This window comes from Cherax quadricarinatus, chromosome 75 (assembly GCF_038502225.1).
Source record: "Cherax quadricarinatus isolate ZL_2023a chromosome 75, ASM3850222v1, whole genome shotgun sequence".
Classification (NCBI taxonomy): Eukaryota; Metazoa; Arthropoda; class Malacostraca; order Decapoda; family Parastacidae; genus Cherax; species Cherax quadricarinatus.
The window spans coordinates 9,997,719-10,017,325 of NC_091366.1; the positions used below are offsets into that span (position 1 = coordinate 9,997,719).

Below are 19,607 nucleotides of genomic sequence, written 5' to 3' on the forward strand. Positions count from 1 at the left end.
TACTTCTTTTACAACCCCATCTATAAATATATTAAACAACCATGGTGACATTACACATCCCTGTCTAAGACCTACTTTTACTGGGAAGTAGTCTCTCTCTCTTCTACACACCCTAACCTGAGCCTCACTATCCTCATAAAAACTCTTTACAGCATTTAGTAAGTTACCACCTATTCCATATACTTGCAACATCTGCCACATTGCTTCCCCTATCCACTCTATCATATGTCTTTTCTAAATCCATAAATGCAATAAAAACTTCCCTGCCTTTATCTAAATACTGTTCACATATATGATTCAATGTAAACATTTGATCTACACATTCTCTACCCACTCTGAAACCTCCTTGCTCATCCGCAGTCCTACATTCTGTCTTGCCTCTAATTCTTTCAATTATAACCCTACCATACACTTTTCCTGGTATACTCAGTAAACTTATTCCTCTATAATTTTTACAATCTCTTTTGTCCCCCTTCCCTTTATATAAAGGGACTATACATGCTCTCTGCCAATCCCTAGGTACCTTCCCCTCTTTTATACATTTATTAAACAAAAATACCAACCACTCCAACACTATATCCCCCTGCTTTTAACATTTCTGTCATGATCCCATCAGTTCCAGCTGCTTTACCCCCTTTCATTCTACGTAATGCCTCACGCACCTCCCCCACACTCACATCCTGGTATACCTCCCTGGCCAGTGCATGAAATTACCGCTTCCCTTTCTTCGTCAACATTTGAAAGTTCCTCAAAATATTCTCGCCATCTACCCAAAACCTCCATCTCTCCATCTACTAACTCCCCTACTCTGTTTTTAACTGACAAATCCATTCGTTCTCTAGGCTTTCTTAACTTGTTTAACTCACTCCAAATTTTTTTCTTATTTTCATTAAAATTTCTTGACAGTGCTTCTCCCACTCTATCATCTGCTCTCCTTTTGCACTTTCTCACCACTCTCTTCACCTTTCTTTTACTCTCCATATACTCTACTCTTCTAATAACACTTCTGCTTTGTAAAAACCTCTCATAAGCTAACTTTTTCTTTTTTATCACACCTTTTACTTCATCATTCCACCAATTACTCCTCTTTCCTCCTGCACTCACCCTCCTATAACCACAAAACTTCTGCCCCACATTCTAATACTGCATTTTTAAAACTATCCCAACCCTCTTCAACCCCTCCCCACCCACTACTCATATTTGCACCAGCCCACCTTTCTGCAAATAGTTGCTTATATCTCACCCAAACTTCCTCCTCCCTTAGTTTATACACTTTCACCTCCCTCTTGCTGGTTGTTGCCATTTTCCTCTTTTCCCATCTACCTCTTACTCTAACTGTAGCTACAACTAAATAATGATCCAATATATCAGTTGCCCCTCTATAAAAGTGTACATCCTGGAGCCTACCCATCAACCTTTTATCCACCAATACATAATCTAACAAACTACTTTCATTACGTGCTATATCATACCTTGTATATTTATTTATCCTCTTCTTCATAAAATATGTATTACTTATTACCAAACCTCTTTCTACACATAGCTCAAATTTACCTACTACTCCCTCCACAACATTTTTGCCCACTTTAGCATTGAAATCCCCAACCACCATTACTCTCACACTTGGTTCAAAACTCCCCATGCATTCACTCAACATTTCCCAAAATCTCTCTCTCTCTTCTCTAGGTGCATATGAGCTTACTATAACCCACTTTTCACATCCAACCTTTATTTTACTCCACATAATCCTTGAATTAATACATTTATAGTCCCTCTTTTCCTGCCATAACTTATCCTTCAACATTATTGCTACTCCTTCTTTAGCTCTAACTCTATTTGAAACCCCCGACCTAATCCCATTTATTCCTCTCCACTGAAACTCTCCCACCCCCTTCAGCTTTGTTTCACTTAAAGCCAGGACATCCAGCTTCTTCTCATTCATAACATCCACAATCATCTCTTTCTTATCATTTGCACAACATCCACGCACATTCAGATTTCCCACTTTGACAGTTTTCTTCTTATTCTTTTTAGTAATTATTACAGGAAAAGGGGTTACTAGCCCATTGTAGAGATCTTGGAGGTATTAAAACCACAGGAGACAGAAAAGGGAGGGGTCCTGAAAGAAAGGAATCTGGATGGAGACGGGGAAATAGCGGACGTAAGTGAGGGCGGATGTATATCCACAAATGTGACAGATGGAGGAGGCAATGGGGAAGTCACAGAGGGTGGGGAAAGTTAAGCATAGAGGAGCAAGAAGTTGCAAGGGAGTTTTGGAGGAAGAGATGAAAGTGCACCTGAGAAAAGCTGTGTTGAAGGAGAATCAAGGGAAATGGAGGAAGACAAAGTGGGAAGAAATGCGTTACGGCAAAGAGGTGGGAATGTCAGCAAGGACTGCAAAAGGGTTAAACACAGGGGTGACTATAGAAGAGGGTACAACAGGAACATGAGAATGCTGAGGCATTCTGGAGTAGGAGAGCCATGAGGTCTTTCTTGAAAATGGAGTAGTCACTGACATAGCATATGAAAGGTTCTCCTTTTCCTTGAAACAACAGATTTCACATTTTCTCAAGTAAAGTGGGCATCAGTGGGAATACACAGGGTGAACTTCACTGGAGTTAAAGCAAGTGAGAGGCAGGCCACAGGAAGGATTATGATATGTTGCACTACAGACCAGGAATTCCACCAGTGATCTACAATACCTGGCAGGGTGGCCAAGCGCCAGCAATATCTACATTGTTGAGGTGTGGGGAGCAACTGTTTGGAGCACCTGTAAGTATTGGTGTGCTATATAAACAGAAGCTGGAAGCTCCCAGCAGCTGAAGGTTAGTTTAGCAATGTTTCTAGGATCAAATCTCCAACTCCAGGCAGGGTGGATTAAGTTTCCACCTTAATGACTAGTAGGTACTTGAGCTCAAGCTGCTCCTGAATATCCAGGCCATATTGCAAAAAATCTTGTTAGATAATGATATATAAGATGAGGGAAGAACCACAGCTAAAACTGAGAATGGAAAGTCTGTGCTTAGTGACAGGGTTGTCATCAAAAGATTGAAGGGAAAGACTGGCAGCTTACTCAGTATCATTCACAGTGACAATGTGCATCCTACTCTTGAAGGCATGAAGGGACACAGTTTGACCTACATGCGTCGTGACTGCTTTGCTAATGGCATGGTCAGTAAGGTAATCAGCAGGTGTCATCAGCTGAAAAGAAGGTTTTGTCTAAGATGGTCACTGTAATAGAGTGAGGGGGAATATGTTTCCAGGTATGTTTCTTAGGGTTGCAGGAAGAAGGAATGTCAGTGATAGCACTGGCATCATCAAGTATGGGCTGAGGGCATTCAGATGTTGATATCAAGCCAATCTGTCCTGTTGTGGCAAGTGGCTGATTCAAAAATCAATGTGGGTGAAGCTGGGTTGCAAGGAAGGTCCATGGGTAGGTCAGGATGCTCCAGGGGTAAGAGGCTGGGGAAGAGGAAAATAGGCAAATTATGAACTGGACTATGCATGAATTAATTTTTTTTTCTAGAAATTGGTAGGGGGTAGACAACAGCTCCGGGGAGAAACAAAGATTGTATGTCATTCTCCTTGTCCAAGAGTACCTTTGTCTCACCAAGTAGTGTCGATGCTGCACAGAAAGGACTCCCTACCCTACCCTTCATGCCAGTAAACCAGCAATTCAGGACGGTAACCTCACATCCACTGAGCCACCTTGGCCAACAAAAGCGAAAAGCAATCAGTAACCTGCCAAAAGTCATAACCCCCTTTGCCTACCACTTCCCCGAACCAATAAACAGCCTGCAAGATACTCTTGTTACCCAAAGACACATGAAGCCACCCTCCAGAACTCTAGACACCAGCTCAGCACATCCCTAGATTATCTAGTTCCAATGGCAAACACCATCAACATGAAGGGGTCTCAGCAGAATGGGACAGACAACGATACCTTTACATTTCAACCTATGAGCCTGCACTTTAAAGGGGGGGTTTGGGATATTGGCAGTTTGGAGGGATATGTTGTGTATCTTTATATGTATATGCTTCTAAACTGTTGTATTCTGAGCACCTCTGCAAAACCAGTGATAATGTGTGAGTGTGGTGAAAGTGTTGAATGATGATGAAAGCATTTTCTTTTTGGGGATTTTCTTTCTTTTTTGGGTCACCCTGCCTCGGTGGGAGACGGCCGACTTGTTGAAAAAAAAAAAACAAGGAGGGGAGGGGGGTAGAGGGCAATCAAGAATCAATTCAAGGAAGGAGACAAAAGGTCTAATTCTTCGGATCAAGAGTCCCTTACCACACCAAGGGACCCTATCCCTTGAAGAGTATAGTAACAATACTAATGTATATATGCCATTCACACAAATTTCTATCTTTAAAGATAAAAAGTTCCTACCTCTGTTACAGCTGCCGAATGAAAGTAGAGTGGTACTGGTGATTTGCATGGTAATTTTTGCCACTCAAATGAAATCAGATTCAGTCTCCAAAGATCAGCAAATGCTTCTACACCATTATAACCACCATGGATGTAAACATCTGAAATAAAAGAAAATACATGTTTTTCAATAAGTCACTCAAAATGCTATGTACCATACAGACTGCAAGTAACTTTCTCCTCTTGGCTACTGACAAAATAAAAGTAAAATCCATCAATATTTTACATTCTTCTTCCAGCGATATAATAAAGATGGCGAGGTAGCACTGTTCTGCACACTTAACCTCAACATTCTTTTATATACAGTATGCATTTTTTACCACTTTATGATATAATCATATTATTAAGAAGGAAGTGGGCCATATAGTTCTGTAATGTGAATATAATAACACTTCTACATACACAAAGTTGGTTTAGAAAGTTTGCTTGCTAAATACAAAATGGCTGCTACAGAACCAATTTTTACTTAAGATATCGTTAAATAACTAAAAGGTTTATTTCTTTCTTTATAAAAACAACTTGAACTTAAGTTTTTCTAAAAAAATATTAAACCCAATTCACATAATTTTTTACTGAAATTTGCACTCAATGTTAACATAAAATCGATATTCTATATCCTGCTCAAATGCGTAATCATAAAAGTTTTACTGTATTTTCAAATATTTACATTTTTAGCTTTAACATTTCAATCCTGACCAATGATCCCTAAATTTTTTCTATCCTTATGAAGAACAAATGCTGTTATGTGTACAAGTATAGATGCAATTACATGTGTGAAGACTGAGACAAGACACTTGTGAAACATTTGGGAATCTCTGTAATAAAGATTCTCAAATGTTGCACAAGCATCTCATTCTTTAACTTGTCAATTTTCTAAACTATTTACATCATGTGTACATGATGTAAATGGTAGCAACTTAAAATTCAGTGAGTAAGACATGTGTGCAACACTTGGGTATCTTTACCGCAGAAATGTTTTTGCCAAGTGGTAGTTGTATCACTCCAATACTATATTTGTATTTGATTGATAAAACCGGCAGGCCGGACTTGAGTCCTGGAGATGGGAAGTACAGTGCCTGCACTCTGAAGGAGGGGTGTTAATGTTGCAGTTTAAAAACTGTAGTGTAAAGCACCCTTCTAACAAGACAGTGATGGAGTGAATGATGGTGAGGGTTTTTCTTTTTTGGGCCACCCTGCCTTGGTGGGAGTCGGCCAGTGTGTTGATAAAATGATGATTGATTGATAAATCCACTGGTTAATGAAATATTTTCACAATAAAGACACCCAAGTGTTGTATGTGTATCTGAGTCATCCATGTCGGTTTCCTAAGCCATATATAAGAATTTGCAATTTTTATTGCAGTAATGCAGTATTTATAGCTATCAAACCCCAATGGTATTTAAGAAGTGAATACTGAATATGAAAACTTAATCTACTATACCAAAATGTAAATCTGCCATGCATGTTGTAAGAGGTGACTAAAATGCCAGAAGCAAGGGGCTAGTAACCCCTTTTGTATAAATTACTAAATGCAAAAAGAAAAAACTTTATGAAAGCATTTTTTCTTTTTTGGGTCACCCTACCTTGATGGGGGACAGCTGGTGTGTTAAAAAAAAAAAACTGTAAAACAAAAAAAAAAAAAGGCACTAACTTGACATTGAAAATGTACTCTGTCTTAACAGTCAATACATCAGTATGATGCACTTCTTTGGCTGTTACACAGGCATGTAGCTTCATGGGAAACATTGGTCCTAACACCTGACTACCCAATGTACAGTACAGTACAAACATCAGTTGCTCTTGTCTATATATATATGATGGTTTGGCCCTCTCCTAATATCATATCCTGCATACCACTTTCATATACTTATTTCATTCTTCTTATCTCAGATGTATCGGTTTCTGAACATTCACTACAATAATTTTTATTATTGTATTCCAGGTAAGGTTCAGTTGCATAGACCCTCTTACAACCCAAATTTACATAGCACAATTCTGTTGCATTTTTTTTTTTTTCAACAAACCAGCTGTCTCCCAGCAAGACAGGGTGACCCATAAGAAGAAACTCCTTCAATATCATTCACTCCATCCCTGTCTTGCCAGAGGGGTGCTGATACAACAGCTCAAAACTGCAAATATCCCTACTGCAATCAAAAATTTTAAGAGCTCAAGAAAATCTTGATTCTTTCTTCTTTCAGCACACCGGCCATATCCCACTGAGGCGGGGTGGCCTAAAAGGAAAAACGAAAGTTTCTCCTTTTACATTTAGTAAATACAGGAGAAGGGGTTACTATCCCCTTGCTCCCGGCATTTTAGTCGCCTCTTACAACACGCATGGCTTACGGAGGAAGAATTCTGTTCCACTTCCCCATGGAGGTAAGAGGAAATAAACAAGAACAAAAACTAGAAAGAAAATAGAAAAAAACCCAGAGGGGTGTGTATATATATGCTTGTACATGTATATGTAGTGTGACCTAAGTGTAAGTAGAAGTAGCAAGACGTACCTGAAATCTTGCATGTTTATGAGACAGAAAAGAGACACCAGCAATCCTACCATCATGTAAAATAAATACAGGCTTTCGTTTTACACTCACTTGGCAGGACGGTAGTACCTCCCTGGGTGGTTGCTGTTTACCAACCTACTACCTAGGAATCTTGATTTTATGCACCATAAATACAAAAGAATTAAGCAACATGCAAAATCTGGTAGCACAGTACACTCTGAGATTTTATTCAATCTAGTTGCTGACAGCTAGCCAGCCCAGCCTCCTGCCTTTCCTGCTAAGCAACAGCAGGTCATGTCCACTAGATGGCATTTCTTACCTAAAAAATGCATTGCTCAGCGAGAATTCTTTGGAGCACTCGTGTACCAGCCTCTCTTTCTCGTTCTGTGTCTTTTGATTAACTGCTATACTATATTTTCCGTAGCTGTTACCTACTAATTCTCACTCTTTATTCTCTTTCTGATTATTCCTATCAGTTTTGCCTTCCTACCAACTTAATGAAGAGTTCCTGTCTGCTTACACGTTTTTTTTTTCACTACGTATTAGCAAACACTCATGATTTTACTTGTGACAGGCACAAGATACCATCATAGAATTCTTCATCTATCTCTGATTTTTTATTTAAGGGTTTATGAATACTTGAGCACTAGTAGTATGTACATATACAGATAAAATTTCTGCACAAAAATATGCCTTCATGTTACAGGGGTTTCTAACAACGTTCGTAAATTTGTATATGGTTACAGTAAAGCTAAATAAAATACAAATGACATCCGGTCAGCTTTTACATACTCCCTTGGTGAAAAAGCCTTCAAAATCTTATTAAACCAATTCTACCTCAAAGACAGGTTCTTACAGTTATTTATTCTACTGGCAACATGACATCGTCTAGGCTGGGGATATGTTCCACTATGAATATCTGGTCGTGTCTGAGTGTTGACCCACAAGCGCTCAGACAGCAAGAAAGTTGGTAGGTGTGTCAGGCCACATGCTGCATCTGACCTTCCTCCACCAAACACATACAGCGCTCCGGCAAACTCTACTATTTCATGGCGATATCTGTATAAAGTAAAACATTATGTATTAACAGCAAAGAAGCATTAACATGTGCTGTCAATGTTAGTGTTAAGTTGTAATGTAAACACTGTACAAGAAATTTTATTGGCAAAATATGCAATAGCTGTACAACATTATGAATATAAGGAAAGTATGGTAGTGAGGTTTTTGTGGATACATCTTAAAGCTATACTTAAGTAACAAAAATCAAGAAATTCTCCTGAGAAATATAAATGGAAGTGTAAGCTTAGACATACAGCACCATGAAGAAAAGTGACAATAGTATAACTTCTGAAGAGTAAGACAGTTATAACACTCAAGTAGCTATATGATCCCTTCAGGTTTAGTGCTTAACTTTACAATGTATATTATGTGTATGGTGTAGGAGGTAGGTTACTGAAAGCAGTGAAGAGTTTTTACGAGGATAGTGAGGCTCAAGTTAGAGTATGTAGGAAAGAGGGAAATTTTTTCCCAGTAAAAGTAGGCCTTAGACAAGGATATGTGATGTCACCGTGGTTGTTTAATATATTTATAGATGGGGTTGTAAGAGAAGTAAATGCGAGGGTCTTGGCAAGAGGCGTGGAGTTAAAAGATAAAGAATCACACACAAAGTGGGAGTTGTCACAGCTGCTCTTTGCTGATGACACTGTGCTCTTGGGAGATTCTGAAGAGAAGTTGCAGAGATTGGTGGATGAATTTGGTAGGGTGTGCAAAAGAAGAAAATTAAAGGTGAATACAGGAAAGAGTAAGGTTATGAGGATAACAAAAAGATTAGGTGATGAAAGATTGAATATCAGATTGGAGGGAGAGAGTATGGAGGAGGTGAACGTATTCAGATATTTGGGAGTGGACGTGTCAGCGGATGGGTCTATGAAAGATGAGGTGAATCATAGAATTGATGAGGGAAAAAGAGTGAGTGGTGCACTTAGGAGTCTGTGGAGACAAAGAACTTTGTCCTTGGAGGCAAAGAGGGGAATGTATGAGAGTATAGTTTTACCAACACTCTTATATGGGTGTGAAGCGTGGGTGATGAATGTTGCAGCGAGGAGAAGGCTGGAGGCAGTGGAGATGTCATGTCTGAGGGCAATGTGTGGTGTGAATATAATGCAGAGAATTCGTAGTTTGGAAGTTAGGAGGAGGTGCGGGATTACCAAAACTGTTGTCCAGAGGGCTGAGGAAGGGTTGTTGAGGTGGTTCGGACATGTAGAGAGAATGGAGCGAAACAGAATGACTTCAAGAGTGTATCAGTCTGTAGTGGAAGGAAGGCGGGGTAGGGGTCGGCCTAGGAAGGGTTGGAGGGAGGGGGTAAAGGAGGTTTTGTGTGCGAGGGGCTTGGACTTCCAGCAGGCATGCGTGAGCGTGTTTGATAGGAGTGAATGGAGACAAATGGTTTTTAATACTTGACGTGCTGTTGGAGTGCGAGCAAAGTAACATTTATGAAGGGATTCAGGGAAACCGGCAGGCCGGACTTGAGTCCTGGAGATGGGAAGTACAGTGCCTGCACTCTGAAGGAGGGGTGTTAATGTTGCAGTTTAAAAACTGTAGTGTAAAGCACCCTTCTGGCAAGACAGTGATGGAGTGAATGATGGTGAAAGTTTTTCTTTTTCGGGCCACCCTGCCTTGGTGGGAATCGGCCGGTGTGATAATAAAAAAAAAAAAAAACAATTATTAATACCTAGGTATTTTTATTGTTAAATTGTTTCACCTGCTAAGCAGCCTTCTTTGGTCAAATACAGGAGATTATAACATTGGAAACAGTAAAACAAGTGAAGAGATAATTTAAGGTGATCAGTCCCTCATCCTTAACAAAAGGTGGTCAGTTCTTCAGAGACAAGAAGCCAGAGATGTATACAGTGCAGCTGGAAGTGAGGGGGTAGTAGTTGGAGATTACGTAAGTGAGTGGGGCCGACTACTGGGACTGGGACTGGGACATTCTAAACAGTTGTTACCAATAAAGTTGGAGAAAACATATCGAGCTGCTACACCTTACCCCCAACTCCAGTATACAATCTTGGTCCTCTTACTGACCACTTATAAGGCTGAGGGGCTGATCACCTCAAATTATCTTTCCACTTCCACTTAGTGTTATAATCTCTTGTATTTGACTGAAGAAGCCTGCTGAGCACGCGAAACATTTCAACAACAAAGATACGGTAAACTCTCGATTTAACAAACTAATTGAGGAACTGCCCGAGTGTCCGTTAAATTAGAATGTTAAGAAATAGCAAGTAAAGGCACTCAAATACTCGACTGTACATCTAAAATAGCACTGTACACACAATTTACAGTTATATTACAATACTAATTGAAATTAAAGGAATTAAAAGTACAATTTACATAGATTTTACCCATTATTTTAAAAGTCTGATATATTGAGGTCAGTTACACTGAGGGTTTACTGTACCTAAGAGTTGCATCTATGTCCTACTCATCAACTTGGTGGTATTGTGTACCGTTGATATGCTGATGATATAACTTTTGGACCCATGCATGTCATAAAAGTTGACTAAAATACTGGGAGCAAGAGGCTAGTAACTCCTTCTCCTGTATAAATAACTAAATGTAAAAGGAGGAAAATTTTATAGTTTTCTTCTCTTTTGGGTCATGCTGCCTCGGTTGGAGATGTTCGCTATATTAAAAAATAACTTTGGATAATAACCAGAATTTTTTTTTTTCAACAAGTCGGCCGTCTCCCACCGAGGCAGGGTGACCCAAAAATTAAGAAAATCCCCAAAAAGAAAATACTTTCATCATCATTCAATACTTTCACCTCACTCACACATAATCACTGTTTTTGCAGAGGTGCCCAGAATACAACAGTTTAGAAGTATATATGTATAAAAATACACAATATATCCCTCCAAACTGCCAATATCTCTAACCCCTCCTTTAGAGTGCAGGCATTGTACTTCCCATTTCCAGGACTCGAGTCCGGTTATATAAAATAACCAGTTTCCCTGAATCCCTTCACTACATATTACCCTGCTCACACTCCAACAGCTCGTCAGGTCCCAAATACCATTTGTCTCCATTCACTCCTAACATGCTCATGCACGCTTGCTGGAAGTCTAAACCCCTCGCCCACACACCTCCTTTACCCCCTCCCTCCAACCTTTTCGAGGATGACCCCTACCCCGCCTTCCTTCTCCTACAGATTTATACGCTCTCCATGTCATTCTACTTTGATTCTATGATTAACCTCATCCTTCATAAATCCATCCGCTGACACATCAACTCCCAAATATATGAAAACATTCACTTCTTCAATACTACTCCTCCCCAATTTGATATCCAATTTTTCTTTATCTAAATCATTTGATACTCTCATCACCTTACTCTTTTCTATGTTCACTTTCAACTTTCTACCTTTACACACACTCCCAAATTCATCCACTAACCTTTGCAATTTTTCTTTAGAATCTCCCATAAGCACAGTATCATCAGCAAAAAGTAACTGTGTCACTTCCCATTTTGTATTTAATTCCCCATAATTACCAAGGTTTATACCACCCTAGCATTTACTTCTTTTACAACCCCATCTATAAATATATTAAACAACCATCGTGACATTACACATCCCTGTCTAAGACCTACTTGTACTGGGAAATAGTCTCCCTCTCTTCTACACATCCTAACCTGAGCCTCACTATCCTCATAAAAACTCTTTACAGCATTTAGTAACTTACCACCTATTCCATATACTTGCAACATCTGCCACATTGCTTCCCTATCCACTCTATCATATGCCTTTTCTAAATCCATAAATGCAATAAAAACTTCCCTACCTTTATCTAAATACTGCTCACATATATGCTTCAATGTAAACACTTGATCTACACATCCCCTACCCACTCTAAAACCTCCTTGCTCATCCACAATTCTACATTCTGTCTTCTAATTCTTTCAATAATAACTCTACCGTACACTTTTCCTGGTATACTCAGTAAACTTATTCCTCTATAATTTTTACAATCTCTTTTGTCCCCCTTCCCTTTATATAAAGGGACTATACACGCTCTCTGCCAATCCCTAGGTACCTTCCCCTCTTTTATACATTTATTAAACAAAAATACCAACCATTCCAACACTGTCCCGCCCTGCTTTCAACATTTCTGTCATGATCCCGTCAGTTCCAGCTGCTTTACCCCCTTTCATTCTACGTAATGCCTCATGCACCTCCCCCACACTTACATCCTGCTCTTCTTCACTCCTAAAACATGGTATACCTCCCTGGCCAGTGCATGAAATTACCGCCTCCCTTTCTCCGTCGACATTTAAAAGTTCCTCAAAATATTCTCGCCATCTACCCAAAACCTCCATCTCCCCATCTACTAACTCCCCTACTCTGTTTTTAACTGACAAATCCATTTGTTCCCTAGGCTTTCTTAACTTGTTTAACTCGCTCACTTATTTTCACATAAAATTTCTTGACAGTATCTCTCCCACTCCATCATCTGCTCTTCTTTTGCACTCTCTCACCACTCTCTTCACCTTTCTTTTACTCTCCATATACTCTGCTCTTCTTATAACACTTTTGCTTTGTAAATACCTCTCATAAGCTACCTTTTTCTCTTTTATCACACCCTTTACTTCATCATTCCACCAATCACTCCTCTTTCCTCCTGCACTCACCCTCCTATAACCACAAACTTCTGCCCCACATTCTAATACTGCATTTTTAAAACTATTCCAACCCTCTTCAATCCCCCCACTACTCATACCTGCACCAGCCCACTTTTCTGCCAATAGTTGCTTATACTTCTCCCGAACTTCCTCCTCCCTTTGTTTATACACTTTCACCTCCCTCTTACTTGTTGTTGCCATTTTCCTCTTATCCCATTTACCTCTTACTCTAGCTGTAGCTACCAGAATATAGGAATTATATATACAGTATTATACTACCAGTACTGCCATTTAATGTAGGAAGCATTATGATTATTATAGTCAACAGCCAGCACTAAACCCATAAGGAGCACAGAGTTCCTGAGATATGGGAGGCCATCAGGTTTGCCCCAAGGAAGGAAAGGGTAACTTTTATTCCACAGGTGAAGAACCACTCAGCAGCATCATATACACTGGGCTGCTCCCTTCAAGGGTGCATGATACATCACACTTAATCAAGCCAACTTTAAAAAGATATTGGAACACAGTCTTACGTAAGGTTAGGACAATTTATATAACATAACTATAACGAAGGATGAAGTAGCTATTGTAGTCTGAGAAATTAGATAATGAACTTGAGATATGCAAAAGGATTATTATCACTGTAGTAATCATATTCACTGAGCTGCACTAAATCCATCAGGTCAGTACAGTGTCTCAGGAACTGAAGGTACAATAATCAGGTTTGAGGTAAGGAAAGGGTAGCTCCAATGCCCTGGATCAGGGACCTTTCACTAAAATTAAGGTCATCCCCTTCAAAGAAAGAGCAGTAAGAGAGGAATGTAATCAGCATATTGACAAAATTTCTAACCATAATCACTTCTTCATACTCCTGTCCTTCAGTCTGGTCTCCAAACATTCACTGCATGAAAGATTTAAAGGCATGCAGTAGTTTTATTAAATCCTCACCTCTCCTCTGGATTGGCATTTGGGCTTGTAACACGAGGGGAGAGGTGTTCCCATACTCTTTGGTTAAGGTCTAGGCAGTGTACATCAATACTGTATTGGAAACCAGTGGTACCACCCACAACGTACAATTTATCTTCACTAAGACACACAGCCTGAAAGATGATGATTGTGTTAATCACGTCTTTTTTTTTTCTTGGCATTCAATCTATATTTTGCTACAACTGCTATACAATTAGTTATTCAACATGTTACTTGCTATGACTCATAGGTACATCAAAACTAATTCTTTTCAAACTTTAATCAGACACTGTTCTTTTGCTTCTCTTGAACCTTAAGAGGTTCATTCAGTCACAGTTCTGATGGACAGATTCCTGGTATCATGGTTTGAGAATTTGCACGAATAATAAAACAATGCAGCACTTATAAAAAACGAGAAATATAATATAAATTCACAAGTTGAAAGTATAAGAAAAATATTTCCTCTCTCTATTTCCTGGATGCATCTCTCTCCACCTTTTTCCCTTTTTCTCCTACAAGCTTCAACTACTAACTTAATTTCCCTCTCTGTCCACCAAATGGTACAGTGAACCTCCACTTAATGACCTACATTGGGATCTGAGGAATAGTTTGTTAAAAATTACATTAATGGGAACTGCATTTTTCCATCAGAAGCCCATATTATAACTTGTGATAGGGACCAAGAAGAAAATATTACCAATCTAATTACTATTCATTTTTATGATGAAATTTAAAAAAAATATTTACTCACCAGATAGATCCATTGTTTAGAAAAAGCATATTGATGTCATACTTCCCTACCAGCACCATTACTACCCCCACCACTAAGAAAAAAAATTACTTTGAATAAATGGCTTAGAAAACCGACAAGTTGATAAAAGAGACACTTGTGTAACATTTTGGTATCTTTATTCTGGAAATGTTTCACCGGCCAATGGCATCTTCAGTCCATGCAGAGAACAAAGGAAGACAAGGAGTTTGAGGTAATCAGCCCCTTAGCTTCGGCTTGATGTAGTATTCAGTTCATTAATCTTGACTGAACACATCAACTCAAGACTGAGGGACTGATTACCTCAAACTCCTCCTAATCTTCCACTCTTCTCACCATGGAGTGAAGAAACCACTGCCTGGCAAAATGTCTCCAGAATAAAGATACCCAAATGTTGCACGTGTCCCATTTATCGGCAAATTTATCAGAACAATCCAGCAACAACCACACACCATCACACCCCCAGTCAGTGTTCTGTACAATTACTGTATTTATACTTTCAATGGTACCTCCTGCCTAAAAACTGCATAAATTGGTAAAATCAGACAAATTTATTTTTATTTTTTTTTTTATTATTATCACACTGGCCGATTCCCACCAAGGCAGGGTGGCCCGAAAAAGGAAAACTTTCACCATCCTTCACTCCATCACTGTCTTGCCAGAAGGGTGCTTTACACTACAGTTTTTAAACTGCAACATTAACACCCCTCCTTCAGAGTGCAGGCACTGTACTTCCCATCTCCAGGACTCAAGTCTGGCCTGCCGGTTTCCCTGAATCCCTTCATAAATGTTACTTTGCTCACACTCCAACAGCACGTCAAGTATTAAAAACCATTTGTCTCCATTCACTCCTATCAAACATGCTCAAGCATGCCTGCTGGAAGTCCAAGCCCCTTGCACACAAAACCTCCTTTACCCTCTCCCTCCAACCTTTCCTAGGCCAACCCCTACCCCGCCTTCCTTCCACTACAGACTGATACACTCTTGAAGTCATTCTGTTTCGCTCCATTCTCTCTACATGTCCGAACTGCCTCAACAACCCTTCCTCAGCCCTCTGGACAACAGTTTTGGTAATCCCGCACCTCCTCCTAACTTCCAAACTACGAATTCTCTGCATTATATTCACACCACACATTGCCCTCAGACATGACATCTCCACTGCCTCCAGCCTTCTCCTCGCTGCAACATTCATCACCCATGCTTCACACCCATATAAGAGTGTTGGTAAAACTATACTCTCATACATTCCCCTCTTTGCCTTCAAGGACAAAGTTCTTTGTCTCCACAGACTCCTAAGTGCACCGCTCACCCTTTTCCCCTCATCAATTCTATGATTCACCTCATCTTTCATAGACCCATCCGCTGACACGTCCACTCTCAAATATTTGAATACATTCACCTCCTCCATACTCTCTCCCTCCAATCTGATATCCAGTCTTTCATCACCTAATCTTTTTGTTATCCTCATAACCTTACTCTTTCCTGTATTCACTTTTAATTTTCTTCTTTTGCATACCCTACCAAATTCATCCACCACAATCTGCAACTTCTCTTCAGAATCTCCCAAGAGCAAAGCGTCATCAGCAAAGAGCAACTGTGACAACTCCCACTTTATGTGTGATTCTTTATCTTTTAACTCCACGCCTCTTGCCAAGACCCTCGCATTTACTTCTCTTACAACCCCATCTATAAATATATTAAACAACCACGGGGACATCACATATCCTTGTCTAAGGCCTACTTTTACTGGGAAATAATTTCCCTCTTTCCTACATACTCTAACTTGAGCCTCACTATCCTCGTAAAAACTCTTCACTGCTTTCAGTAACCTACCTCCTACACCATACACCTGCCACATTGCCCCCCTATCCACCCTGTCATACGCCTTTTCCAAATCCATAAATGCCACAAAAACCTCTTTAGCCTTATCTAAATACTGTTCACTTATATGTTTCACTGTAAACACCTGGTCCACACATCCCCTACCTTTCCTAAAGCTTCCTTGTTCATCTGCTATCCTATTCTCCGTCTTACTCTTAATTCTTTCAATAATAACTCTACCATACATTTTACCAGGTATACTCAACAGACTTATCCCCCTATAATTTTTGCACTCTCTTTTGTCCCCTTTGCCTTTATACAAAGGAACTATGCATGCTCTCTGCCAATCCCTAGGTACCTTACCCTCTTCCATACATTTATTAAATAATTGCACCAACCACTCCAAAACTATATCCCCACCTGCTTTTAACATTTTTATCTTTATCCCATCAATCCCGGCTGCCTTACCCCCTTTCATTTTACCTACTGCCTCACGAACTTCCCCCACACTCACAACTGGCTCTTCCTCACTCCTACAAGATGTTATTCCTCCTTGCCCTATACACAAAATCACAGCTTCCCTATCTTCATCAACATTTAACAATTCCTCAAAATATTCCTTCCATCTTCCCAATACCTCTAACTCTCCATTTAATAACTCTCCTCTCCTATTTTTAACTGACAAATCCATTTGTTCTCTAGGCTTCCTTAACTTGTTAATCTCACTCCAAAACTTTTTCTTATTTTCAACAAATTTATGTGAGTAGCTATTCCCCAGGTCCCTCTGGACAATAACATCTACTGTATTATCATCAGGCAATCCTCCCCAGTTGAGTAGGTATATATAGTAAAAAGAAATCAACATCTTTCATAATAGCCACCATAGCTTACCAGGACAAGTCTGGTGATGGCTCAATTGATATCAAGATCTGTTTACATTAAAAGTGTCTACAAGTGTACCAAATTTGGTACTTTTACCATTAAGTGTAAAATTTTTATTTTTGTTTTTTCTGCTCAACTACAATGGGATTACCTCCTCTCAAATACATTTTTTTTTTTAACAAGTCGGCCATCTCCCACTGAGGTATGTTGACCCAAAAACAAAATCCCCCCCACCCCAAAAAAAAAGAAAATACTTTCATCATCATTCAACACTTTCACCTCACTCATACATAATCACTGTTTTTGCAGAGGCACCCAGATACATCAGTTAAGAAGCATATACAAAAAGTTATATAACATATCCCTCCAAACTGCCAATATCCCAAATCCCTCCTTTAAAGTGCGGGCATTGTACGTCCCATTTCCGGCTATATAAAAATAACCAGTTTCCCTGAATCCCTTCACTAAATATTACCCTGCTCACACTCCAACAGCCTGTCAGGTCCCAAAAACCATTCATCTCCATTCACTCCTATCTAATCGCTCACGCATGCTTGCTGAAAGTCCAAGCCCCTCGCCCACAAAACCTCCTTTACCCCCTCCCTCCAACCTCTTCGAGGATGACCCCTACCCCACCTTCCTTCCCCTACAGATTTATACGCTCTCCATGTCATTCTACTTTGATCCATTGTCTCTAAATGACCAAACCCCCTCAAAAACCCCTCTTCAGCCCTCTGACTAATACTTTTATTAACTCCACACCTTCTCCTAATTTCCACACTCCGAATTTTCTGCATAATATTTACACCACACATTGCCCTTAGACAGGACATCTCCACTGCCTCCAACTGCCTCCTCACTGCAGAATTTACAACCCAAGCTTCACACCCATATAAGAGAGTTGGTATTACTATACTTTTATACATTCCCTTCTTTGCCTCCGTAGATAATGTTTTTTGTCTCAACATATATCTCAATGCAGCACTCACCTTTTTTCCTTCATAATTCTATGGTTAACCTCATCCTTCATAAACCCATCCGCTGACACGTCAACTCCCAAATATCTGAAAATATTCACTTCTTCCATACTTCCTCTTTCCAATGTGATATCCAATTTTTCTTTATCTAAATCATTTGATACCCTCATCACCTTACAATTATCTATGTTCACTTTCAACTTTCTACCTTTACGCACCCTCCCAAACTCGTCCACTAACCTTTGCAACTTTTCTTTAGAATTTCCCATAAGCACATTATCAGCAAAAAGTAACTGTGTCAGCTGCCATTTTGTATTTGATTCCCCATAATTTAATCCCACCCCTCTTTCCAATACCCTAGCATTTACTTCTTTTACAACCCCATCTATAAATATATTAAACAACCATGGTGACATTATACATCCCTGTCTAAGACCTACTTTTACCGGGAAGTAGTCTCCCTCTCTTCTACACACCCTAACCTGAGCCTCACTATCCTCATAAAAACTCTTTACAGCATTTAGTAACTTACCACCTATTCCATATACTTGCAACATCTGCCACATTGCTCCCCTATCCACTCTATCATATGCCTTTTCTAAATCCTTAAGCGCAATGAAAACTTCCCTACCTTTATCTAAATACTATTCACATATATGCTTCATCCTCTACCCACTCTAAAGCCTCCTTGCTCATCTGAAATCCTACTCACTGTCTTACCTCTAATTCTTTCAATAATAACCCTACCGTACACTTTTCCTGGTATACTCAGTAAACTTATTCCCCTATAATTTTTACAATCTCTTTTGTCCCCTTTCCCTTTATATAAAGGAACTATACAAGCTCTCTGCCAATCCCTAGGTACCTTCCCCTCTTTCATACACTTATTAAATAAAAATACCAACCACTCCAACACTATATCCCCCCCTCCTGCTTTTAACATTTCTGTCATGATCCCGGCAGTTCCAGCTATTTTACCCCCTTTCATTCTACATAATGCGTCATGCACCTTCCCCACACTAACATCCTTCTCTTCTTCACTCCTAAAAGATATTATACCTCCCTGAACAGTGCATGAAATTACTGCCTTCCTTCATCGACATTTAAAAGTTCTTCATAATATACCTACCATCTACCCAATACCTCCAGCTCCCCATCTACTAACTCCCCTACTCTGTTTTTAACTAACAAATCCATTCATTCCCTAATCTTTCTTAACTTGTTTATCTCACTATAAATTTTTTTCTTATTTTCCTCAAAATTTCTTGACATTGCCTCTCCCACTCTATCATCTGCTCTTCTTTTGCACTCTCTCACCACTCTCTTCACCTTTCTTTTACTCTCCATATACTCTGCTCTTCTTATAACACTTCTGCTTTGTAAAAATCTCTCATAAGCTATGTTTTTCTCTGTTATCACACCCATTACTTCATTCCACCAATCACTCCTCTTTCCTCCTGCACCCACCCTCCTATAGCTGCAAACTTCTGCCCCACATTCTAATACTGCATTTTTCAAACTACTCCAATCCTCTTCTGCCCCCCCCCCCCACTACTCATACTTGCACTAGCCCACCTTTC

General features: G+C 39.6%; 1 protein-coding gene across 3 annotated transcripts in view; it reads right to left on the reverse strand.

The window, feature by feature from the left end:
- The window catches only part of slim (scruin like at the midline), a 48,558-nt gene that overhangs the window by 6,158 nt on the left and 22,793 nt on the right, over positions 1-19,607 (reverse strand). For all 3 annotated transcript variants that reach the window (XM_070101028.1, XM_070101031.1, XM_070101030.1), the window contains 3 exons: positions 13,561-13,712; positions 7,790-7,992; positions 4,391-4,530 (listed from right to left, as the gene is read on the reverse strand). In XM_070101028.1, coding sequence (XP_069957129.1) covers positions 4,391-4,530; positions 7,790-7,992; positions 13,561-13,712 — 495 coding nt within the window. The remainder of the gene's footprint in view (positions 1-4,390; positions 4,531-7,789; positions 7,993-13,560; positions 13,713-19,607) is intronic.